General features: G+C 38.4%; 1 protein-coding gene across 2 annotated transcripts in view; it reads right to left on the bottom strand.

Annotated features, from left to right (window-relative positions):
• SULF2 (sulfatase 2) overlaps positions 1-19553 on the bottom strand; it is a gene marked incomplete at its 3' end in the record, with an annotated part of 64016 nt that extends 44463 nt beyond the window's left edge. The window contains exons 1-2 of one of the 2 annotated variants that reach the window (XM_082007211.1): positions 19352-19553; positions 13472-13711 (exon numbers count right to left, since the gene is read on the bottom strand). In XM_082007211.1, coding sequence (XP_081863337.1) covers positions 13472-13711; positions 19352-19526 — 415 coding nt within the window. In that variant the 5' untranslated portion in view covers positions 19527-19553. The remainder of the gene's footprint in view (positions 1-13471; positions 13712-19351) is intronic. The other variant, XM_082007212.1, reaches the window with a different exon arrangement.
• Positions 19554-27997: the final 8444 nt, after the last annotated feature.

Below are 27997 nucleotides of genomic sequence, written 5' to 3'. Positions count from 1 at the left end.
CCAGTTGCCACATTATCTCACCCTGCTCTGAATCACCCAATTTAGCTACACTTTTCATTTGGTCACACTCACTTAAGCCGTGTCCATCCAAGGAGCTGGCAGCAGCAGTGAAGTCACTAACAGGAGGCTAGCTTGGGAGAAATGATGACAAATGAGGACCATAAATATGATGAGGTTTTAAACTTGCTGCACAGAAGAAATGAAGCAGCAGCGTTTCTGGCAGAACAACTGCAGAATGAGTACAGGGATTCTTAGAGAACACAGGGCAGGCATTTGAGCCATCCTCCCAGAAGAGGTATGTATATGCTAGCCTTGCTCCCTAAGCTACAAGTGCACAGACACAAATTATTTTCCAGAAAATGGTTAAGGAAAATGGAAAGCATTATACGTCTATAAGAACACCACAAATTCTCTGAAGTACATGATGCACCCAATGATGCTTTCACACTATTCTGATAAAAAATATTTTCAATAAATGAATTTTTCAGTATTAGTTTATATGTTATATCATCACTATGCAATTACAGAATAAACTATATTGGAAGACTATTCGTCTAGCTAGTTTTTTTAGAGCTTAAAGCCAAAATTCTGCTCTTGGGTCTGCAGATTGCACCGCAATTCAGCATCTGATCACTTTCTGTGATCAGAGCTCAGATTTCAATTTTTGAATGGTCTGGCAATACAAGTTAGCACTACCATAGCAACTAGCACAAAGATTTTTATGCTTGTTCCACTTGCCATTATAAATATTTTTAATCCAGAGGCACACGGTGTCTGCAGCATCTCACACTGGTTGTCTATCAGTGAACATCTGTGCTTCTCTAAGGACAACAGAATATCTAAGATTCTGTTCTTAGGCTTAGATTAAACCTCATCTCATAACCTACGGGATCCAAGCACACAATTCACAGTTCCCAGGTTCTTCAAGATTTTTTTTTTTTAAGCTTGCAGCCTATAGTGTCTGATATTGCACCTTCTTGTACTTATAGAAATGCAAGGAGCATTACTGTGAATAGAGTAGAACAGGTTTTCAGCTGCTGTAAAAAAGGGCCAGCCTCACTGAAGCCAATGGATTTACACCTATTTGCAGTAGGCTGAGTATCTGTCCAAAAGATAGTCACAGTGAGAAACAGTGATACAAAACAGTATGTGAGAGCGCTCCGTATCACTACCCAGTACTGTTTTTCTTTTCTAAAGAAATGGGAAACGTGATATTAGCAACGTAGTAGTATAGTGGAATGGAATCAAATATATTTACAGGGAGTAAGTACATTGTGCACGGAACGTCCATAACTCAAAGTGCTCAGGTAGAATGCAAAAGCATATTTTGAATCACCCTCCTCAACAAATCTCAATGTATTCAATTAATGTGTAAGGTGAGCCAAGAGAAAGTGAAGGTTTGAGAGCTTTCAAAGTGTTTGAAAGAGATGAAAGCGACAACAAAATTAAGATCTATGTCACAGAAGACGAGAAGGGCACATCTATTGGGACACAATTAATAAATTCCTTAAAATTACACTGTACTTTCAAAATATTTTGTGAAAGCAGGGGAGGTGTCATGCTATTTTACAGATGAGCCATTTACAATCAGGTTAAGTGACTGGTAAGCATGCTGCAGAAAAGGATTTGTTTCACTGTCCTAAACTACCTCATGACATCTTCTTTAACCAGGACACCAAGCAAAGTAAACTAGCAGCAACGCACAAAGCAAAATCTACTCCACCGCAGGTGAAAACTATCACATTACTCAGGGACTGTATTTATACAGTATATACACTTTTTCAAATTATTTTGCTTTATGAACAACTTCTAGTTTTTAAAGAATGAAAGGCAACTCACAGTGGTTATGGGTAATTAAACAATACAGATGCACATTTTTTCTTGTCCTGGAAACAAGGAACACAGGACTGAAACACTGACCACTGTCTACAGCAGCCGGTATGCACAAGGCAGTCCAAAGCCTTTTGTCCCCCATTCAACATACTATATGCAAACAGAGATATATTTGGCATTTCTGCTCACGGGAACCAATCTGTTCCTAAAACCTTTGGCTGAGCCAGCTGAAGAACTCAGGAAAGAGGCATTCTGTAAAGAATTACTTCATTGTTATTCTGCAGAGGCATTAAAGGAAAGTCTGGCGGAAGTTCCTTCCAGCACCTTTTGCAAACCCCCCATTGTACATTCAGGATGTCTTTATAATGTTTCATGGATGTCAAAGTGCTTTAAATAATTTTCTCTGCTGTTTCAAATCTTCCATTTCACATCTTTTTCTTTTCCACTTCCTTCTCAGCTGTTTTAAAGGCTTGCTATTCAAAAATTTTAAATGTCGCTCCTCTGTAGTACAAAATATTGGGTTACAATAAAGCTCTCTTGATGCTAGCGAAAGATTTTGATTTTGGATTGTAAAGATTCTCTCTAACACAATTTTTCCCCTCATCAGATTAGTTCACCACCAGAGACAGCTGCTCACTAGAGTACACATGCCTTTGGTACATCCAATTTCAAACCACTCCAAGATTTCATTAATTAACATTATCAGAGGCTGCTGTTTGATATGCTCAGCCACGTTCCTATATCCAGTCTATGAAGCAATCATTAAAAAACATCCAAGTGGCTATTTTTAGTAGATCTTAAGATGTTAAGAAAGTAATTTTCCTTAGCTTTAAATACTATACAACATAGTTTCTCCTAAGACTACATAAAACAGGACATACAAGAATTGAGTCCTTTGTACACTGTTACCATTTCCGCAGGGGTTCATAACCTTCTAAGGTTCTTCGAGTCTCGCCCTTCGATGATAAGCACCTGGAAAATTCTTTGGTATAGAGTGGAATTTTTACAAGAGGTTTTGTTTTTTAAACTCTTCCTGTAAGGAAAAAAATTGCACACAAAAGAATTTGCCCTATGCTATCAATTAATACAAAGGTCTGCTCTGAATGTAACACAACCACAGACGTATCAAGGCCACAGCTCGTTGCTTAAAAAGCAAGTCTAGCATATTATCAAAGGTAGTGTAAAAGCACAGTCAAAAGAACAGACATCAAGGCATCATTTACCACTATTAGAAATGTTCAAGCTAGTTTTATCATCTATCTATATAATCTACCAAACTCTACAAGTATGTTGAGCTTTTTTCCTCCCGTTTTTTAAACACTAATTCTTTTCCTAATACCTACCTAAAAATACTTAGCTAAAATGCATCTACAAAAGATACTCACAAAATTTTGCATTAAATTAAAAATTAATATAATCCTGGATGCATCAATACAATTATGCAGGGGAACATTCATATCTCTCTATTCCACATGGACTACCCAACACTGGGAGTTGTATATAACAGACCTTCTTCAGTTCTCAAACTAGAAACAGGAATGAAGAGGAAGTCAACATGGATTCACCAGTGTAAAACTGCGAGATGATCAGAATGAGACACAGGATTTCAGCCTTCCATTCAGTTTCCTTGATTTGGCAGCTCTGATTCTGACCATAGTTAAGTCTGTTTAGACACAGTTCTGTTAACTACTGGCCAAGATCACTTATCCATTCTATTAAGAACCTGTTTAACAATATGATGATAGCTTTTATGTTCATTTTAAATAAAGTAGGAAGATGAAATCAAGAAAGGAACGTACGAGAGGAGTACTGCTCATAACTTCCTGACAGGGATACGTTACATTCTGTTGGGAGGCAGTGAAAGATAAAGCTCTTGCTATGTGTAAAGCCAAGTCAGGCTATGCGCTAGAAAAATACGCTCCATAGAGCAACGTTAGCCTGGCTTCAGGGGACCCAATAACCTTTTCATCTGTGATGAGATTATTGAGAAGACAAAGCCAAGCTCTTCATGGTGGTCCATGGTGGGAGGACAAGAAAGAACCAGCACAGATGGAAAGAAGGGAGGTTCAGCCTGGATGTAAAGCAAAGTTTTTTCACAAAGCAAAATCAAAGAGTGAAACAGGTTGCTCAGAAAGACTGTGCAATTCCAATCCTTAGCGTTTTTCCACAACTAGACTGGATAAAGCCCTCCGCAACATGGCCTGGGCAGGTGGTGGAAGAGAGACCTCCTGAGGTCCCTTCCAACCTGAATTAGCCAGTGACCCTATGATGGACTAGGTGACTTATGAGGCCCATCTCCAGTTGAATATACATGATTCCAGAATTTTAGAATTTAGAAATAATGAATAGAATTTGTAAATATTCATAGTCTCATAATAAATCCTGAAGCTGAAAAAAAAAGTAAAATTCAGCTTTTTGTTACTCCTCGACAGTAAGCTCAGTATTTATACAACACAGCCCTCCTCCTGGAGTCTTCTCTTCATATCCTTCATGCTACTTTGCTGTATCCACCTACTAGCATCCCATTAAATTGTACTTACCAACAAGACTGTGAAGTTAAACTCATGTTTTAAGCTATTAACCCTCTACATTTAAACATGAATGTTGTGCATTAAGTATTTAAAAGACATATTTAAAGCACTGTTTTTCTGTCACATTTCAACAGCCTACTTTCCAGGTATTAACTTAGGCTTTGAGCTGCAAGTTTTAGTTACTCATAGGGATTTGTTCACCCCTCTAATATCTTTTACTTCTGTATCTGATACTAATTTTCCCCAGACCAAAGTTGAATAATTATCTACATTTGAGCAATCCCCTAGTTTTTGATTGGGGGACATTTGTGATCTTATTTCTGCTACATATCTAGCAAAAATTACTTTCAGTACTTTTTGTCCTCTAAGAGACAATCAGAGGAAAGCAGATGAGAAAGCACTCTCAGCACGGCTAAGTACACATGGAACAAGCAGTAAGCCCAAAGGTCAAGTCAGCTTTGCATTCACATCATGGCCAAATATACTCTTAAACTGACAATGTACAATGGAATAAACCCAGTGAAATTAATGGATTTACAGCAGAAGTATAGGGGTTCCGAGATAAAATCCTGTAATTTAGTATTAAATTTGGTTCCATGGGAAACATTTTTTGAGGGACATCAGTTCTTATTAGGTATCAAAATAACTGACCAGGTTTTCCAAAAATCAGTAGCTCTTAAGTGCTGAAGTCACCTGAATAAAACAGTCCCAGTTGGCACCTTTAGTGACAACAGGAAATATGACGCTATTGCAAAGATTAGAAGAAACAGCATTAGTATCAGTATCTCAGTAACTGCAGTAAATCTAGTGAGTTGCATAAAATATACAGTGAGTTCCTAAACGGTAGAGTATTTTTGAGGAGGAAAAGATGTGCTTAAGACCACATTTTCTTCTCAAGTCCCTTTAGTTCCATCAGTTTCAGGCTGCTAAGGAAGATTGGGCTCTGAGTACTTTTTTGCTATTTCTTTTCTTTTGTATGTCTGCAACCGTCCTTGAAATGATGAATTCACTGAAATACTTAATCAGTTAGAGTAAGGAGAGAAGTACAGGTGTATACACACACACATTTTATTTTAGTCTACTGCACATGGTAACTCAATTTTTCTCTAACCTACAGTACAGTGATAGCACAAGATTTTCTTAAAGATCACATGCTTCATCCACCATCACAGGGACAAAAGGAGTAGTGCTAAAGACAAGAGCCTTTACATGCACAGCTCTTCTCTGTAACTGGAATAAAAATTATTATTACAACTATCACAACTCATGAAACATAACAGTCATAAAAACCATGTTGTACACTGACTGGTAACCACTGCAGTTAGAATGGGCTACAGGCTCTCTTATTATGCCCGGGGACTAGTTTGGTATCTAGCAGGACAAAGGCAATGCACAGTAATCTTTACGACACCTTTGTTCCTCTTCCTGAATTTGCATTGCACATTCCTCAGTTGTGACCAACGATCAGTGCCAAGATCTATTTAATGAATCAGGGGAATTGGCTGAAGGGGAGCAGATGAAGCCAAATAAAACAAAAGGGCTCAAACCAAGTATTTTGAAATGGTCAACAAGGAATCAAACAGAAGAATACTGACAGCAAGCCAAGCCTTGTTTGTTTTTCTCAGGTGAGCCAATTCCCAGTGGAATTGAGGCCAAAGCCCCCTTTCACTAATGCCTATGGCACAGCTTACAGAAGTTTAAACAGAACTAGAATTGTAAGGCATAAATATCTTTCTGAACACCCCTGTCACACACCCCCTCTGAAAGTTAAAGCAAAAAAAAAAAAAAAATCTAGAAATGGCAGTCTTCGTATCATCAATCTTTATTACAATTCAGGAAAAGATGACTTAGTGTATCGCAACAGCATCATTTCCTGTGCCTGGGCAGCACAAGCGAAAGCAGGAGTGCTGGCTGGCTACGTGGTTGAGAGCACTGCTCTACAACGTTGCTAGTCAGTCTGCTCATAGTCCTTTGCGGCCAAACCTGATCATTCAGATTTTCCACAAAATGTTTCCCAACATTAAAACCAACAACGAGACATTTTATTAAAAATACACCATGGGTATTACTACCCCCTTTTACATATCATGGTCACAGAATAGTCTTAACCTTTAGATTTATCCTCCTCTCATCACATGCAACATTTCCTCCTCCACACATAAAACCCAAAAACCCCCCAACAGTGGATTGTCAGACTTTTTTTAATAAACAGTCTAAGCAAAAGCTTATCTAGCTTAAGACTGAATCTTTACTAAAATACCAAAATCTGCTCCATGCTATTAGGGCCAACTCCAAAAGAATTTAATTTAGAGCCATTTTGTCTATAGGATTTGAAGAAAACCCAATTGCCAAGTTTCAAGGAGCTACTGAGATATGTTGTCCAAGAAGAAGTATTTGTTGTATTTTGAAAAAGCTGGTGGTTTTTTTTCCACCTAGCAATAAGCTTGGAAGGACACTGCTAAAAACATTAGTTCGTAAATAACAACAATAAAGTCTTACTCAATCCAATTAGGAAAAAAGTCCAACCTTGCGTCAATATAACCACAGAATTCCTTTCAACAAGTCACTGAAAGAGAAAAGATCTAGGTTCTACAGTAGTTTATTGCCTGTACATTTACATTTTACTTTTGACAAAAAACCCACATTTGACACTTTTAAAAAAACAAACAACCAAAAAACCAAACAGTTATCTCTTACAGTCCTGAAATGCATCCATCTAAAACACATATAAAGTCTTCCCATGCACAGGATATACACAAGGATGGGAAGTGCCATTATCTCTAATTTGGAAGATGAGACAAAGGTCTCAGGGCAGTACTCATGCTATTAAAACATACAAAAAGACATGAGGATGTTCCGATTCAAAGAAATTTGAATTCAACTTCCAGAAACTGGAATCAGAATGCATCTGCAAAGTTTATACTGTAGGCACTGGCGAGTCCGTGAAATCACCACTGTTCTCCTATTCACTTCATCAAAAGATGGTGTACAGCTTACTGTTCTATCTTTGAACTTCCATATCTCTAAGCTTTTCCAGTGCCCACTAAATTGTGTATTGCTGCTGTACAGGGCAAATATATAACCATGTGGGCCACACAGAACACTCACACCTTTCAGAATACAGGGAAGACAGCTTAGGAAAACTGTATGCAGTACATGACATTGCTAAGTTAAACTTTATGATTTTGAAAGACTTCTGCAAAAACCCCAGCATTCTAGAAAAGAAAAACGTGTGCAAGAACATACACACAAGGACTGAAATTGCTAGCTGGATAAACAAAAAAGACCTTAAACTGGAGTGAGGAGGAGGCAACTTCTTCTCATTTATTGAACACAAATGGCACTGGAAGATGAAAAACTTAGTAAGTCAACAGGTTCTTTTAATTACTGCCATCCTAAAATACCTAAACTAATAAAAATTTTAAAAATATTTTTGTAATGTGCAAACATTCTGTTTAGTTTTTAGCTATTTTGAATGCTATGAAATGATAATCCTGTTTCTGAAGAAATATCAAGCTATGAATTACTTGTTGCCTTGAAACGATAAATCAGTATGACAAAGCCATTACACTTTAAATGATAGAACTGGCATCCTATCAGAAGAGTACATTATAGTAGGGGGAAAGAAAAAGATAAAGTGTTTTTCACAATCTACAACATTTTATGTCAAAAACAAATAGATTTAAGGGAAGAAATAAGAGAGGAGGTAAGAAGGAAACAAAATATGACTGGAAATAAGTGAGCCACAGACATTGGCTTATTTCTGTAGTTGTGGATTCATTAATCTCAGACTCCTCAGCAAGTTTTACTGGATTGCAGGCTATCTTGTGGATTTTACTCTGAGTTACTCACAGAAGTGTATATACTCCTCTCTTCAGGACGGTTAAAATGTGCATTAAATAACGTAAAGCTACATGCTGAAGACAGGTGACGAAACAGTAGCTGTACAGACAAGTTTCATTTCTATAACCTCTGCATAATCCTCAGGAGACCACAGCTCTACTTAATGTGTTCTCATTTTAAGTTATCATGCATTGTAATATGCTTAAAGTGAAATTACTGATGCTTAGAACTCAATTCATAGAACACAGAGGGAAAAGATACATTCATGTTTGACTTGAAACCAACTTATAGTATAGAACTGAAATTAGAGTTGAGAGGAAAAAGAAAGTCTTTAGCACACATGAGGCAAGCAATCCAGAACTCTTTTGTTTGAAATATGTCATTCTCCAGAATATTTGCAGGATATTCCAGCTCAATAACTCACCACCATGGACCAAGTCTGACAGAAATAGTAACATGGACAGAGTCAGTGGATTTGGGCTATACATCAGGACTCTTCTTACATCCTTTCCAGCATAGATCTTTGGTTTCCTTTTGCAATAACAGCTATCACGATCTAGACACTATTCTGAATCTTTCTTTCACACCATTTAAGTCTAGTTGTCTCAAACAATCTAACAGATAAAATTCGACAGACCTTGCTAAGATAGTATTTTTATACAGAGAGCAAAAATTCTAAGGAAACCAATTTACCTTCAAGAGAAATAATTCAGAAACCTGATATCCAGTTTTGAAAAGTCACCTAGATGTCTTGGAGTTGAGTATCATTAACACTTCAGTTCCTAATCGTGCAAATCACTTCTAAAAATTAAGTCTGACTCTTGAATCACTTGCTTATTATTTTTAAAAACAGGCTTCAGTTCTTCATCAGCTGCAAAAGCTATCTGTCCTACATATAGGATGTTACTCTGACTTGGATAATCTGTTTTCTTTATATGCCTGTAACATGACAGAGAGGTGCAGCACAGCATAGTGGCTAGGGCACTGGAGTGCGAATCACAACCTCATCTCTTGTAATGTTGCTCTTCACCTGCATGTGACCTTGTAGAAAGTACTTCACTATTCTGTCTCTACTTCTGTCTGTCCTTTGACTCTTTAGGTCACCAGTTATTCCCTATCAAGCAATTACACAGAGAGATGAACTTCAGTTAAGTTTTTAGTATCTCTGTAATAAAAAATAGCTACTATTGTGGAGAGCAAGTTCTACAGCAGGAAACTGATAATCTGAGAATTTTTCTCCTGACATGTATCTAGATATTAAAATATGGTCACATATTTTTCAGGTTCATTCCTCCTTTAACAAACATTTACCAATAGCCTTTCTCCTCTTTCTTACAATTTGATGTTAAAATCACTTTAAAATGTCAAAGGCTCAGACAGTGAAGTGGAAAAATAATTACCTGAATGCAGTCAGCCACTGTATTTTCTTAGTCTAATATTAATGAGAGGAAATGGAAGATTGTCAGTGAATTTTAATGAATTCATTAGTTAATTATTGTAAAACCCTAGGAAAGTGCTAAGAATTATTATTACTTTTATTCCCAAGAAATTTTTTATAATGGCACAGATGGACCTCCCACAATGACTTTTCTCTAGGTTCAAAATATATGCCTGGTGCAAAATGACATTTATTAATTCTTTGCGCATTTCCAGTATGGACTTACCATCAGACGGAGGTACTGACATATAACCGTACAAGAAGTAGCTTTTCCCTTTGTTAATAGGTTCATTTAACTAAATGGGGTTAGCTGTCCTATAGGGTACTGCTCAAAAGGAACAAGGATGGTAAGTTAGCCAAAATGTGTACTGTGTTTGCTGCATACTGAGCCACATTAAGCCCTAACACAAATTTAACAGAACTCTCTCAGTAGATTCACTGAAGCAAAAGCGTCCTTCTGCCAGGCTGAATTTGGCCCACCATCCCTAATTCTGCTGAATTTAATAAGATAAACATATCTTTTCATTTCCTGACTGCAGATAAGGCTGACAAAATATTCTGGAATCAGTCACCAATTTTAAGACCTAATCATTCAGCCAGCCAGGCAAATGGAAAAGATAGGCTTTTCTTATTAAGCAATGTCTAAAGGAAAGTTTAAATCTGTACCCCAGTAAAACGTCTTGGTATTTGTTGCTGCAGGACCCAAGCACACAACAATGCATTGTGCATTTTAAAAGCTGTCTCACAGAAAGACATACATGTGTATGTTCATGGAAAACAGAACTGTTTTCCTGTAAATGTTTACACAGGAACCTTTGGTAGAGAAATTCCCTGACGTTCAGAAATGTTTCTCACAGGATCTCTTTGTTTCTTTTCCATTCTAATAATCTCCTTCTCCAAGTTGGAAGTACTAGCAGCCACTATTTTAAATTAGTGATGATTCAGATGTCACTTACACCGATTCTAAAGATTAATCAATCGACTTGGTTTGTTTACATAAATTGTCCTTCTTATCTAATTTCCCACAATATGTAATAGGACAATGATGTAAGAAGCTCTTCAAAATCGGACCAATTGCTTAATATGCTAAGATTGGGATCTTGTCTACATAGAGTGGCTATGTAACAAGAACACAGCTTTTCAGTCACTATTCATGACACTGGTATTTTTCAGACTGTCAGACAGGTTAAAGCAGAGGAAGACAAACCTGTAACATCTACTGCCTCGATGGCTTCCATTGTAGAAGGAAAACCCATCCTTTGCATTGTCATGATATTTATTTTAATTGACCCACATAAAGTGACAGTGAGCCCTATGCACAGTGGTTGAAATCATGACTGTTCAAGCCAAAAGACAGACTTCCCTCGAGCTCAGCCTCTTCCTTTCATCTCTATTCTGCCAAGTCCGGTGCCTAACAAAGTTGGTCAAACTTTTTAAAGTGCCAAAGTTGAAAAATATACAACTGACAATATAAGGCTGAAAATGAGAAACAATTATAGGAAAGTCGCACCTTTTCTATCTCCTCTCATGTTTTTTTACTTGCAACTTGTGCAGGACAAACCTGCACCGCACTGCTCCCTCCTGCCCACGTACCACTGGCACATTTCCCAAAGGTGTCAGCAGCAGCACAAGTCTGCATAGATCCAAACCACAAATGCCACCGCCAGAGGGAAAATACTACAACACAGAAAGAACGGTCCCCAGCAGAATCATCTTTTGCAACAAAACAGTAGGAGATCACAATGAATAGAGAAGAGGGCAAGGAGGTGTGAAATGAGTGGCAGAAAAGAAAAACAGAGGGAAGGTTAAGTGGAGTAGGACAGTACAATTTCTTCCTTCAAGTCTGGAGAAAAGAGAAGAGAAAAACACAGGGAGAAGGTCTGGCTTATGAATTAAGAAAAAACCAAACTCCCTTCCAAAACAATAGCTTTCTCACTCCAAGGTTGTGAACTTAAATACAAAAGCAAGCCTCAAAACGCTTTATTCCTCATGGCCTCTTTTTCTTCTTAAAAGAAAAAAAAAAAAGGGTCCAAGAACCTAAACTGTTTGCAGGGCAAGCCAGCACTACCACAGGCCTCAAAAACAAAAAAATACACCCCACCCCCAAATGAACTCCTGTGCTTTCCAGATCTTCTTTTGTTCACTGCAGTCATGTTCAAGGAGGACTCCCCATTTCAGAGGAACTGTATTCATAATGTTCAAAATGCTCTCCTTAGCAGGTTACTTTTGAAACTTGAGAAACTGAGTTCTAAAGTACAATACCCTGCTGTTTCTGAAACAGGTAAATCTGATCAGATCTTTGTGGGGAAAAAAAAAAGGTTTAAAAAATACCTTCTTACTGCTGACATCCTTCATAGTGGATAACTCAAGACTTTAACCAGAGATCAGAAATGAACACCAGCCTCCAATAATGGCAATGCCCATTTAAATTCGTGTAATAAAATATCACATTTAATTACATGAATGAGGATCTCATTTATGCCTGAAGATTGCTTTGTACTTGTAAAAGTAGTATTTCTGTGTGTTCCAATAAATTTAGTTTGCAATTTAATTAATTAATTAGACTGAAAATGTAATATAGATTCATTAAGATCTTGGGTCTAAATTTAAACATGAAGTTAATGTAAAAATATAAGACATACGAATACTAGGACACTTACAATAACTTTGCAAGTTAGTAGAAATTGCAAGTGCTTGAAATTTAGTCAGTAAATATAAAAATTATGACAATAGACAAACATCAGTAAATACAAAACAAATAATCCATGAAGAATAAAACATTAACCTTGGTGTGGTATTCATACAACTGTTGGTATTAGTGCCAGGAATGATAAATGCAGGGAAACAGCAACCAATTAATAAGGTATGTGCACTTCCCCTAATTTATTTCTTTCCAGATTAGTTCAGGCCTTTATTTTAGAAAAACAAAACAAGGAAATTACCTATCTGGTTTAAGACGTAGACTTTGCAGCAATGACATATAAAACTCACGTTAATTATTAAAAGAAAATAATGATCTTATTACAATTATTATTCAAGATTTCTGGAAGCCTCAATACTATAAAGTCAAAGCACAAACGTATACTATCAATAACAGCTATACTACAGTACTATAGTATATATAGCATAAATAACACAAATAGAGCCAGGTTTATGCCCGTTTCTCATCATGACAAAAGGCATTAGCAAAGAAACGTGACAACAACACTGTAACAGGCAAGGACCTAAATCTCATGCCTGAAGAATGTAAGAAGGAAATAGGTGTGAAACATGTGCTGCATCCTTCCTGAAACCTTTCCTAAAGGATCTTTGTTCCTAAGGAGCATTGCACCCAGAGAGGATCATTTGTTTCTCAGGAGTACATTTGATCTTGCCAATAATTCCTCAGTCGTTATTCATCCTGAACACCTGTATGGGAATGGGTTGTCTGGAGAAGCTAATCCAGCTGACGTCTGCCCCAAAGCACAGAACATGCAGTCCCTTCTCTTGTATTCTGAGTTTGATTAATACATCTATTTTAGGAAAAATTCAGATTACTAATTCCTTTCCATAGCACCTTTCTCATCTGTTCTATGCACTTCAGGTAATTGCAGGGCATATTCTACATGTGCTAGGCTGTCAGTTCAAGCATACACATTATTTTACCCTTCCCAGCTTCTGAAAAAAATATTTTTTAAAAATTTCCTCAAGTGAAAAGTACAAGGAAGCTAAGCCTACATGCACGACTGAAGCTCTGGCATTCTGCTGCAATATATTATGAGAACAAATTATATACATTAGTCTCTGTACTAGTAAGTCTAACTACGCTTTCAGATCTTGATTTTACCTGTCCTGTATCCTGTGTTGTTGAGGTACACTGCAAAAGTACGTATTTCGTGCTGAGCCTGCCAGGATGGAGAAGAACAGTTCTCATTGTTAGTGTAAGTGTTGTGGTTGTGGACGTACTTCCCCGTAAGAATAGAGGAGCGAGACGGGCAGCACATAGGTGTTGTCACAAAGGCATTGATGAAATGAGCACCTCCATGTTCCATGATCCGCCTTGTTTTATTCATCACTTGCATAGAACCTGGAAGAAGAAAACCATCCTAGAATTATCTTCTTGTTTCAGTCACAAGAACTAAGAGCTCATGTGCTACATCAGAGATCAGAATAGAGCACAGGTAGTAAGGGCACTGTAATCTCACAGTGAACCCAAATCCAAAGGGATTATTCTCTCCCCTCTGGTGAAGTTCTCCTGTTGTTTTAAGAAGGACCAAACACTGAAGTCCTAACTCAAGATTTGACTCAAACCTGTTGACATGGATCATAATGCTTTTTTAATTTCTCTCTCTCTAAGCTCAAGATTTACCACTGTAACTATCTGTGCAGCCTTTCTGGAGCCACTAGTACTGTTCCAGGAGCTGAAGGCAAGAACCAGCATGAATTAGGCTGAGACAATGTGGCCTGAGGGTGAAATTCACTTTGTGCAGCAACCCTGACGAAAGTTTGCATACTCCTTAAACATTATTTAATCCTTGGTTTCAGAAGATAACTGATGCACTGCCTTTTGTTCCAACTTTCTGTAAAAGGCTGGGGGTTGTAATCACAGAACCACTGAACTTGGAAGTGATGTCTGGAGATTGTTGAGTCCAATCTGGTGTTCAAGCAGGGCCTGCTAGAGTTGTTCTCTAGATATAAAGTTCTTTTCCCTAATGTGAGGAATTAGCAGATACTGATTTCTGAAACTTTCACGCAACCAAAGACAAAGTAAAGTCCTCATAATAATTTCATAACCAGCCCACTGAGTTCTATCTATCCAACCTGATCCATTTTGGTAATAATGTTACCTAAAACTCTCTAAATTTTCTTAGGCTTGGTTCTGCAGAATCAGATTTTTAGATGACTACTTGGATCAGATAACACCATGTAGTTTATAATCATTATCTAAGAACAAGCGAGCAAGTTCAACTAACAAGCAGGGACTTGAATGAATTGGGGTAGTGGAAGTAAAAGTCTTTTTGCCAAAAATTACTAAAAGCCACACTGCTGCCAAATGGCTGTTCTGTTTCCTATTTAAGACAAGGCTTTGGACAAAGATTGGATCTTTACCATAGACATCCACCTAGCTAAATCTGGATCCATATCAGAGTTCCTCCTACATGCAGAAACACCAAGGATCAGAAGAAAGAAGACATTTCATTTCCCTCACCTATTGGTGCCCAATAGTTAAAACTGTGTCAAAGTGAGTTATACTTGATCTAGGAAGAATTTCCATTTGCCAGAGAACTTATGATACCTGTCATCAGCATGACCTTGCAAAGTAGAGTAAGCCTTTCCATCACCAACCCTCCCTTCTTGTTATGAGCAGGGAAAGGCAATAGACAACATGGAGATGAAGTTATGGGTTCATGCTGGAGTAGGGTTGAGGCTAACTTACGCAAGGTTGAGTTGGATTAATAATTCAGCTTTAATCAATGCATCCTGCAACGATCTGGCACAAACTGTATGTTGTTTCTGTCAATAAAGGGTTTAGGTTTCTTCTACGTTCTTTAGGCAGAGATTTCATTATAAAATTGCAACAGTAAATTGATTTGATACAGGGCACATTGATATAACCAGGAGTCAAAACCTAGAGGGAAAATGGTCATAAGCCACATGCAAAATCTGACTCTCTGGCACCATGAGGGAAGGTCAATTGCTACTGTAGGTCATTTCACTTAAAAATTGCCATGGTATTAGTTTTCTTGAGATCATTTTGTTGGAATGACTATGGGGAAAAAAAAATAAAAATCTGTCTGTGCATTCCTCAGGTCAGAGCACATGTCTGTCACATCACTTTGTGACAAGAACCAAGGCAGGTTACTGCACTCTAGAAGTTGTTAAACTTCTAATATCAAAAAGAAGTTTCTGAAGAAAACACGATTTTTTGTTTCCATAACTATGGGATAAGTGTTAGGGCTCAAAGGCACTAAAACCACAGTTAACAGTTATAACAGTCAATTATACAGTATGTGAGCCTGAACACTGTGGACATTTCCTCCGTGTTGTTTTATGAGCTAGCTCAAGCACAAGTAGGCAGACCAAAAGAATGTTTTGTCATCCCAATATTAAAATACAATTTAACAATCCCTTTAAATGACAGAGGCATCCGTGCATAAATACCAGTACATGTTAAGACTCCCCCTTGGGGACAGTAACCTCCTTTAATAAAATTGCCGTAATGACAAGGCCCTATATATCAACAGACTTTCATACAAAAACATATGATCTAATCTGCTTCCCCAGCTTGAGAACTAATAGAGAGTGACAGATCAGTGGAAGGTAAAAATCCAGCATACTCTTCTGTACAATCTTAAATAGGCCAGCTTTAAATATTTTAAACGGCATTAAGCCAGCCAACCAAAACTTATTTTCTTCAGTTTACCTCCAATACAAACACAGAACTGTGAGAAAAAGTAGCAATTGACCTTTCTGTGGCAGAAGATTAGTTATGTGTTAATCAGCAATTGGAACCTCATCAAACCACCTTTTGAGTTGGAAAACCTTCTGGGGTTTCAATTAGTGGATATACCAAGGGAAGTCATGTTTTGAATCGTCAGTATTTAATCCAGAAAATGTTGTTACCTGTCTAAAACCACAGATAACAAATAAAAATTATTTAGTAGTTAGATGTGAAATTTCTAAGCTATTTAAAAAAAAAATCCATGGGACTACTGTGAAAATATGAAAGTTTAATCAATTTGATGCATCCAAGCTGCTCACTGAACAAAGTGAAACAAAACTTAGGTTGAAATTGCACTTGAAATTTGTGTGGTGTCCATAACTTTGCTTAGTGTGTCTTCATAGTTCTCTGAGGGACGTAAGTAAACTTAATTCAGTGTAGTGATAAGGCTGATATTTTCATGGACATTAATAGAGAAAATATACCAGTTGTTTATGAAATAATATTGACTTTCTCATTAGTTGTGTTTTGTTGTCACAGGTCATAATTTATATGAGTTTTAGGGAGCTCCAGCTGTTGAAGAACTTGTATTAAGGCCCAAGTGACTTAGTCTACTCTGAAGCACAATTTAAGAAATGGTATACATGTGCAGGTAAGTTAACTGAACCCCAGTTAACAGTTCAGAACTGTCCCTTCTTCTAGGCCCTATCTAAAGCTTTCTATTTTTATCCTATTTGAACCTCATTAGGCACCCTTTTCACATCTTCATTTCCTTTTTTTCCTCATATTTAATTTTCACGAAGCGCGAAGGCTCTAATCTCCATGTAAAATAACTAAGAAAAATTATCTTCTGTGCCACTTTTGTCGTTTTTCAGTGGAAGATGTAGGAACATACATATCGCCTCTCACTCAGATTTCTCTAATGTGGCTGAAATGTCATCTAAATAATCAGATCTTTCTCCAACTATGAAATAATGAAATAAACTGGTTTGTTAAACGATAGCCATATGGTAGGCAAACCTAATTAAACTGGAGATGCTGAGTCCATCACACAGGGGACATAGCATTATACTAACTTGAACTTACATGGCTCTAATGGGGGGAAAAAAAGGTCTTTGTTTCTAATTAATTCTTCCTCCTCATCAGTATATTCCTCTTCTTTATATTCTGCTTGTCAGTGTAACTTTTCTGATTAGAAGGACAGTCAACTGAGCATGTAGTTCTTGGTGTTCTCATTCGCCTTCTCCCATTTGCATCCATTATAATTTACAACTCCTTCTCCTTTGACCCGGAGATTCTGCATCCTTTCCATCAGCGCCTCATCAGCCTCCTCCTTCTTTCAACACTAGGCTGAGGTTTGGTTTCTCAAGTAAAACTCATGATTAACAATAGTGCAAATTAAAAAAAAAACAAAACCAAAACCAACATTGTACTCTTTTTCTGAAAGGATGACATTCTCTTTCTGGTAAACTCAACCTGCTACTCGTACATTGTTAAATCTACCTTAAATTAAATTAAAGAAAGGCTGTTAAGAGCACTTGAGATTGTGTTGTCTTCCCCTTTGCCTTAGAAGTAGCCACAACAGAACAATGAAAGTGACAACACCCAGTTACAGAATATTCTTAGAAACAACTGAAATCTTAGTTATGCACAGCTTTCTATGCTAGATTTTCATAGCTTCCAAGTCTTCCTTAGCTTTTATTTGTAATTCACATCTTGTTTTCATCTTTCTTAAACGCATTAACCACAATCCCCACAAATGCCAATTTTGATTAACTTGGACAGCTCACCAGACAATAGACAAGAATAAAAATTAATTCAAACAAATACTGGGTCTCACAAAGCCATTAGTGGCAAATGACAAATATCAAATCCAAGCTTCATCAAATGGATTTTCCTTAGTTAGATCCTAATTTGTGTGGACACATACCCATTATGCTTGAAATTGTAAAGCATCAGATTATCAGAGAAGAGAAATATACTGCCCAAAAGACTTAGACAATTGCATCAGAAACAAGCAGGCTAGCATGAAATAGAAGATGATAAATTTTTTAGGACCACCTTCTGAGACTGCAAGATAATGTACTTAGATTCTTTTGAATGTACATTATTGAAACTGCTTTATTTGTAATCCAAATAAACATTTAAAGAAAAAAAGTGTCAACAACAAAATCTTCTGATCCTACCAATTTGAATTATATTTGCATTTGGCAGGGTTACTGCCATAGCAGGCTTTCTCACCACCTTTGAGAAGAATGTGACATATATGATACTGCTGACATGCAATAACACTGATAAAAAGGAAGCATATGTAAGAAAACTGCCACGTTGCTGTGATTAACTTCTCAACTAGACGAGTAAATGTATAAGTGACACAAGTTGATTAACTTTACTATTATGTTCTGTTTCTTCTGCAAGATCTATTTTCCAATTTTTCCCATACATACTAGGAATTCAATGCAGTAACTGTCAAAAAAACACACAAGACCACACATATACAAGCTCTCGTCTTTCAGATGATCCAGGCTTTCAACTCACTTAAAAGCATTTTTCTAATGCAAATTTATTAATGTAAACTGGTTTGTGTTAATCACTTCTAACTACAGACAACATTTGGTAAATATAAGCTTGTTCAGGTAACAGAACAAAACCCAACCTGTGTCAGTTAATTCATTATTCCAAATCATTAGGCAAAGTGTGCATTTAATCTTCATCTCCTTTCTTCAACAATTAACATAGCCTTGAATAACACCGTAGAACCTTTTCATACTAAGTGATTTTGGTCAGTAATTAACTACACATCTAAACGGACAATACCAAGAATAGTGTGACTACATTAGGCAACATTTAAGTAATTAAAAATAAAATTATATATGTAATGAATGTCTGCAATTACATAAAAAAAACTTTGGGTAATTATATGGTGCAATAATCAGTTATGAGTTTAAACCTACTGCTTTGGCATGCAGCTTCCCAGGTTATACTTGCAATTGCCAAAAGCATAGTTTAGGGGTGCAGATAAAGACAGATAGGCAGGAATCTCATATTTCCATAGAAATAGGAAGTTTGACATTTTAAGTTGAGACTAACTTTTGCTCTTCTTGAGTCGCACGCAGATGGAAAGTATTTTCTAACTAAAAGTAGGTTTACACTTTTGCAACTTGTTCTTCCTATCATTTTTCACACTGAAAAAAAAAGATAATTATTTTGAATGGAAGAACCTAGCTTCAAGGAAAAGCAATGCCATACTCGTTAGCTAAAATTCTCTTCATGTTGGGCTCTTACCAAGTTCTACATCCTGATCATCAGTAAGAACGAGGATGATGTTTGGGCGGATGTTTCTACGGTCTCTTTGAAATCTTCCCTTCAGACGCTGATTTAACAGGAAAGCTGAACTTCCATCCAACAGTGATAAAACAGTCATCATGAATAATCCAAGGACAATACTATGTTGTGCCATATTGCGCTGATTCAGTGTTCTCTCTGAACAAGGCAGTTTAATGGCTTCTATTTCTTTTTTGTTTGCAGGTCTCCTGTAAGGGAGAGGCAACAAGTATTTATTTATACCTTGACCCCCCTGCTCCCCAAGGAACAGCAAGGTTCTCTCCAAAGAAGTAAAGAGCAATATACCCAAAATAATCTAAGTCCTAAGAAAAAACAACAACAAACAAACAAACAAACCCCACAACAAAGCAACTGAATGTTTTTCTAGTGCCAGCTAGAAGCAGAAACTTGAAAAATTCACAGTTCGTAAGCCACGACTAAGGTAGGCACTGAAGCTTCACTCTATGCTCAAATTTGGCAGCAAGTTCAAGGATTTAGCAGGGTATCAAACTCTTACTTTTGCTTTGATACATATAAAAAGCAATATTCTTCCTTAAGGTTCTGGGATGTTTTGAGATGACGTTTTTGTCTACTGCATCAAAAATGCAGGTGTTGAAGAAAAAAAAACCTGCACATTACCCATATTTTTAAACAGGACTGTGGTAAAATCTACTGAGTTAACAACACAATTGCAAATTCACAGAGGATCCTCTGATAGAAGGCTTGCTATACACTGATTTATTGTACAAATTTCATTAGAGAGCAGAGCTTGGAACTATGGTATGGTACTTTTTGAAGCCTACCGCAGCTTTGATGTTAGTGTGATATCCCTTCAGCATCTCTGCTGGTTTCCAGGATTATTATTATTTTTTTAAATATCATTATTATTAACGAACAGATTTGAAGGCCCACTACTGCAGATGTTTGGGAATGGATGCACCAAAACAATTTGCACTGTCTATGACTTCTCTCCATCATAAATGCAATGCCCCCAAATTGACTTGTTTGCAAAACAGAGCACATTAACTGCTACCGTTCCTGTTAATGAGCAAATAAAAAATTCTTAGCAATTCCTACCAGGAGATTCCAAAAAATGAATAGGTCTGCTGAAGAATTTTGGAAATCATAGTTTTGTTCAGCAATCTTCTGGTTTAAAGGGATTTTCTCTTGTTTTCAGAAGTCAAAATAACAGTATGAAACTGTATTGAAAATATCAAGTACTAATTATTTCATCAGATCCGGTGATCAATGAGTCAGTTTTTGATGAATTCCCTACTTGCTGCCTGCCTTTTCCTGGACTAGTGCCAATGATCTCTTGTAATGCAGTGAAAAATCAATTAAAAATGACACAAGGGAGACTATCTGCTTTTTGTAATGACCAGAACTGCCTGAGCAGAAAGAACCTAGCACAATGTGTTTTACCCAAAGAAATGCATACCCAAAGAAATACATTGGCTATTCTGTCCCTAAAGACACTTGGGAAAACATTTTTTCCTCCAGCAGATTATTTCATAGCCACATTATTACTTCATCTCTGTCAGCATCTGTTCTTTGAGATAAACTTTGATTAAGAAAGTTCTCATGCAACAGCAAAACCACTGGTCTGAAAAATTACACTCTGCTTCTGTGCTGATTTAAGAAATGCATATTGAATTTTTATATAAGTTAACAGATACATAGCTGTAGTATGATGCAATATTTATTAAGGCTGCTTTCCAAAAATGAACACTAATAGGGGTTTGAGGAAATGAAAAATCCTTCTTCCTTACTAGTCCCTCCAGTGAGTTTCACAGGCAGGTGAAATTAACTTTTTTCATAGAAACTAAAAATTGATTTTAAATATCCTAACGCTTGTTCTAATGGGTAGGGAAAGAGAAGTTTACAGATACAGCCTTAGTACCTCTGCTGCTGCTCAGAGATTTGCCAGGCTATAGCAGAAGGAACACTGACAGGTCCTATCAATTTTCATTCCTTGTAATCAGAATTCATTCCATCTGCAGCAGTACAACTGGGAAGAATCATGTCAGATTCAATGTGTAGCACTGTCCAGAATAGTCAAAAGCAGCTTGAGAGGCAAATCTGGATCTGTTTCAAAAGGGGAAGAAAAAAAAAAAAAGTTAGTTTAGCAGACACATATTCCTGGACACCAGCTTCTTGGGGGAGGGGATAGAGAAACGGCTTCTGCTCTTCAAAAATGACTCCATATATATCTCTGTTTAAAACACAGCAACAAACAACTGACAACATAGATGCTTTCATTACACACAAACATTTTTCTGAGGGTCTAAAAGTTAGTGTGGTTTGTTTCTTCCTGCTCTATACTAGCCAATTGCTTCTCAGAATAGTAGCATTTGCTGACTTTTCTTGTAGCATTTAGAAGGTTGTCTGTTCTTGTTGTATCTGCTCATAACTGCTCGTAACTTTCAGCGTAGAGTATTGTGCACATAACAGTCTTCCCTGCATCTCTCTCACTTCTTTTAAACAAACGCATGGAAGTAACCTCATGACCTCACTGCCCTTGCTCACTCCATTGTACCAAAAAATAGAAGTTGTCCCCACCTCAGAGCCCTGCTTATCTATCTATAAAATACTTCAACGCATTTAGGGATGTACAGAAACTGCTATTCCACAGCTATTTTATCCACACTTGTATATTTATGGTTAAAATAATTAGTTATCTCTGAGAGGATACTGTGGGTGGAGGAGAGAATTTCATGTCAAGTACAACAGGCATCTTCTACAAAACCTGTTACCTCCTTCTCAACCCCCTCCTCGATGAAGATTTTTCAACTATTCTGATGTGTTATGTTCCTACTATTATCAGGTTAAGTACTGCTGGGAACCAACTCAAAGCATGTCATTATGTGCAAAACTCATACCAATAACTAGGTAAGAAAATTAAAGCAATTTTAGAAAATAACCTAGTATGTATTCATAAAAGACAGACATGCCACAACTAACAGCATTTATGCAGTAAAATCTAAAAGCCAGCTTTAAATAGTTCTCAGAATAGCAACAGAGGAGTCTCTTGCATGGATTGCCAGTGGTCAAATATAGATTGATTTTTTTTTAACCCTTAGTCTTCGGTGAACTTCAGGGAAGTAATACCACAGAAAGTCTCTATTAACAGTTCTTTCCCCATTTCTGTCAACAAATTTAATCTGCAACTCGGATAAAGCCAGAAGAGTTCCACAGCAGTGCCCCACTCTGCCTTCACTTTTAATATAGCCCCCTCTTCAACGATGCATTTTGATCTGAGTGCTACAGATGGTCCACTGCTTTATGTGCCTCTGCAGGCCACCCTCCAATATTAAAGATGCTTAATCTGTAGTGGCTCTCATGAGAATTAGGTACACTGCTTATTTTCTCCCAGATTACACATATGAACTTGACAAGTCTGGTCACTCCTGTTTTGCATTTAGGAAAGTGCTATCAGAAATTTATGAAATGTTCTTCAGCTGGGGCACTGAGCTGAGCTTTATTAAGCCTATGAAAGCTCCTAGAAGGCTGCTTTAGAGAAAGTCTGGTCCTCTTATTTTCTATGGTTTACGGTTGAGTTTAACAAGTCCCTGACTCCCTTCATAGCCTGAATTAGATACAGCTGCCTCTTTTTGTTCTTAACTCCTGCTAGTATGGGGAATGAGAACAGAGCCAAACTTAATCCTCCTGTGTGGCAACACAGAACATTACACCAAGTCACATTATAAATGTTGAAGAGATAAAGCCAGACTTCAGTTCATTTATTCTATTTATAAAAGAATGGAGCCAAGTTCTGTTCCCAAGTAGCATTTACACCAAGGAAAGACCTCTTTTTAATACTGCCCTCAGTAATTAATGTCAGTTCAACTGCAGCACAGGCGGGATGCACAGGGATGGCCGGTGTCAGTGTTACTCCTAGATGGTATTTTTAACATGCTGTTGATTAGCAGTGGTCGGCACGGATGTGACAGGCACTGCGTGCAACACCAGTAACTGAGAGCAGCTTGCACAAACGGGCACTCCCAACACCGCTAACGCAAGCCCTAGCACAACCGTCCCATGCATAAGCCCAGTACAACTTCACTGCAGTCAAATAATTAAGTTATTCCAATATAATCAAGAGTAGTATCTGACTCTCCTTGTAACAGAAAAGGTACAAACATGTAACAAATTAATTCTTATATCAAGTATGCAAATTAATCCTGCTTCAAGCCTACTTCTAGAAAGCTGTTTCTAGTTATGTTTACATGAACTCTTTTTTTTTTTTTAATTAATTAAACTGCAAAACCTTATGTACAAAATTGGTATGACAAGTTCAGCTTGCCCAGCAGCCACCACAGAACAAGGTAACAGCATGTAAGCCACACAGTGGAACTGCACAATAAGGGAAAACTGGTTAGCAAGAAGCATTGCACACCTGCTCTAAATACAGCTGGAGCCAATATCAGGGATATTATTTAAGCAGACTTAGGTGTGCCATTTGTCCAATGTTTAAATTCATTGAAATACATGGTGCTGGATCCATTCCCTAGCAACCAACCCAATTAAAACCACTTTGTCAGTTAAATGGATTCAGCGGTGCTGCTGTTCTTTTAACTCTTGAGTCACTCCTATATATCCAGGTTTGGTTATGATAATTCCTTTTTCACTGAAGCTGTCAACCATCATTTGAAACCATTGTATTTTTTTTGTAAGAGATAAACAAATTTTTATATGTGGACTGGGAAGAATCTTGTTTGCAATCAAACAAGCTTCTCAGGGGAAAGCTGGTATCAACATTACTGCTGTAATGTAACAACATGCTGTGTTTTCTTATAGTTTTATACTTTCTGATTTTTTCTCTCCCTGCAGTCAAAAACTTAAGAGAAAGTACAAAATCAACCCCCTAGTGCTAAATGTGCGACTCTCGAAGATTACAGTTGTGCTGATTTGCTTACACAAACTATAGCTAAAGTATTTTTATTTGCAAGTAGCTACAACTTCTTCAGAAAAAGTCATGAACAGAGCTTCCACACTCAGAGCATTCAGATGTGTTCTTCTGACTAGCTTTCCTTATGCTGCTGAACTCTATACCAAAGCTAAATATTTATCACAAGGAAGCTTACTTGCATTACAGAATCGCCTCCCTATTCTATAACTTTATTTTAAGCAATACTGAATTATAAACTAGTTATAATTTTCCCTAGAAATTGGTATTTTAAGAAGTGTTTTAAACAGCACAAATTACTTCCCAGTAATCCATACTATTCTTTCTGTTCATTGCTTGCATATTATTAGAGCTTCCCAGTAAAACACACAAAATTAGGCAGTCCTCAGATAGGTTAAACTGCTACTTGGATCCCACAAATCCACAATAATAAATACGCTTTTCTGCACCACATGCAATGATAATGCATTAACATTTTGAAAGAGATTAAGAATTATTTCCCTGTTATACTTATTATCCTCACATTTTTATAAATAATAAAAATATACAGTCCTTAACTTTAAAGATAATGACTTTAACTTGTATTAAGTGCAGTATTAACCACAGACTTTCACTTCTGAAAATACTAGAAGGGAATGAATGCAAGTGCTTGAAGATAGAAAAAGTAGGCAAGCATAGTTAACCATAGCAAAAATACATTCTATCAAGTAAACAGAATTTTTTGTAGCCACATACAGAAGAAAATCATGCTGTGTGTATATATATATGCAAACACATACAGACATTCAGATACGTTACCCGGATGCGCACGATAACCTGCTAAATGAGTAGCTCAGTGCTACGGCATCAGCTGCATTCGGAAATTCTTTTCCGCGCAGCCACAGCCCGGCGCGGCTGCCCCTCTCCCCGAGCAGGGGACGCACCCAGCGGGAGGGCGGCCCGCACACGGCCCCGCCAGCACCTTACCCGCTCCTCCGCCGCGCACGGGGGACGCGGCCCGCCCCGCCCCCGCAGGGCTGACAGCTACCGGGCTGGCACCGAGCCGTGCCAGGGCAGGCGGGGCGGAGAGCGCTGGCGCCCTGGGGGAGCTGCGGGCGCACCCGCGGGGCCGGTCGCGGCGCAGCCCGCCCGACGGCTGCGCCGCCTCCACCCCAGCCGCTCCCAGGCTCCGCGCTCTCCCAGCTTGGAGAGGAGGGCGGGGAGGGAGGGCTCCAGACAGCCCTTCCAGCGCTCCCTGCGCGGGCAGCGCAGCCGCCGCTGCACACTCACCCGCGGAGCCGGCGCCCTCACAGCGCGCCCGCGGGGCCCAGCGAGGCGCATCCTCCGGCCGTGGCGCCGGGCAGCAGCCGAAGCCCTTTCCCGAAGAAGCGTTTAGAGGAAGCGCTCGGGCGGGTGCTGCCCGCCCCCGCCTTCTTTCTCCTCTCCCTTCTCCTTTTCCCGTTTAAAAAGTTCATTTACCTCGAGGATCCTCCTCCCGGGATTGACGCAACGCCCCGGCGGCGCAGGGAGGAAACCTGTTCCACCAGCCGCCGGCTCGTTCAAAGTCCGGCGGCAGCTCCGCGGGCTGCGGCTCTACCCTCTGGGCAGGACGCGGCGATCGCGCAGCTCCGCACCCCAGCGCGCACAGGGGACCCGCGGAGGCCGCAGAGAGAGAGCCCCCTCCCAGGGGAAGAGGCCGACACCGAGCTGCCGCTGGGTGTACAAAGCCTCTAAGCAAAGGGGTGGCGAAGAGTGAATTAATTGCCCCTCGTATTTTATGCTCTTCTGGTCTTCTATCGCTAACATTTACCGGGCTCCGACAGGCCCCTCGCTGATAACCGGCCCCGGAGCGCTGCTGGCCGGATGAGCAGGGTGGCAGCCCCCGCCCTGGCTGAGGGGCCGGGTGCTGCCTGGGGCCCTGCACCGCCAGACCTGCGGAGGAGGAGCCCGAGGCCTTCCCAACGTGTTAGTAACACAGACCCCACGGCCCCTGTGCAGTTGAAATTAAGGGACCCAATATTGATCAGTAATTAAGAAAAACTTAATCAAGCTCTTCAAGGTAGGGACTGTGCCTACACTACTTGGAACAAGTTACATTCTACTCCTGAAAGTTAATAATGTTTGTATAAATATCTAAATGTGTAATATCTTCAGTGGATTTTTTAAGGACCTCTGAAAGATATGTATTTAAAAGACACTGGTACATTAATATGTTAAGAAAGTAAGAGCAAAAATAGCATTTTCTTCCAGCATTCCCACAGTGATAGTATCACACGTGAAACACACATTACCTCAGAACTTCCTGCCACTTGTATTAACATCTAATACTGAACTATCCCTGAAGGAGGCAATAGATCACAAATTCCACTGTATCTGTAAGTTTTATTTTGAATCTGTACATTTAAAATATGCATTAGAAAACATCAGCTGAAAATAAAAAGAACTTCAAGCCAGTATTTTTATCATAAAATGATGCTACAGTGAAAATGGTTTATGTGGTTGAAAATGGACAGGACATAGTTTGCCCATGCAAGAACAACAATCAATGGAAAAGGAGGAGTAAGGAGCAGATCAGAAGCAGCACATTCTATCATTTCCCTACTCAAGTCAAAATATGCACTTACACAGCTGCAGAACCATCAAGGAAATATGATTGTTCCTGAAAATGCTATAGAAAAATGACTAGCTGTAGTTTTAAGGCAAAAAGCCAGAGCAGAAGAGACTCACAGAAAGAAACAGAGTTCTAGCAGTAAATATTTTGACAAGCAATGCAAGATAGAGATATATAAATACTGCTGTTCCATCTATGATTTATTTGGATTTTTGCTTTAAAACAAGCACTGCCTTCAATGACCTAATTCAGACTTTGCTGGAGAAGGCTCATCATCTTGAGCATTTTCTCATTGTTGGCTACACATAGATTGACCCTTAAAACAGGAAAAATGAAATGGCACGGTTCCTCCAAATACAGGTACGTCACTACTAAGGTACCAAGTGTGCTCCAGCACAGACAGGCGTAAACAATACAGGTGAAGCACTTTATGTCAGCACAACTGCGTCCACAGTAGGGGCTGCAACAGTATAACTGTATTGGTATAAATAAATCACTCCCTAATAGCGAGTTACACTAACACAAAAGCTGTGTGTAAAACAGGAGCTACATCTTGCTAACATTTTGATGAAATTGTTATATTGCTTTCTGAGATGACATATGACCTTTTCCTAATGGCTTTCATCTCACAATAAAATCATTTACAGCCAATTTTTACAACACACCTGTGAGCTATGACATTCTGATTTTGCTCATTTTAGACATGAATTAGTGTCAGATAAGGCAGCTGAGTCACCCAGAGTCAAACAGACTTTCAGCAACAAGGCCAGGAACAGAACCAGGAACCCAGTATTCCGCTGTCCTAACCACAGGCCAACAGTTTGCATCTGCAATACACAACCTCTACAAACGATCTCTAAAGGAACTGCAAAGAGTAACTACCAAGCCAAAAGAAAATACAAAGTCTGCTCTGCAGTGGTCCACATTTTACATTGGGGAAGGAAATGGATAAGTTCCCTGTTTTTAAAATGTAATTTTTCTAGAGCACTGTAAACAGGATTTTCTGTTATAAGACACACATGACCTAATATAAAGCTACCTTGTGACTTTCCATTAATATAAACTACAAGCAACAAAGATACTAAAACTAGTATTAGTGACATTAGTATAG

Source organism: Phaethon aethereus (genome assembly GCF_964289735.1).
Source record: "Phaethon aethereus genome assembly, chromosome: 16".
In the NCBI taxonomy this organism is placed as follows: Eukaryota; Metazoa; Chordata; class Aves; order Phaethontiformes; family Phaethontidae; genus Phaethon; species Phaethon aethereus.
This window is presented reverse-complemented; position numbering and strand designations above follow the sequence as displayed.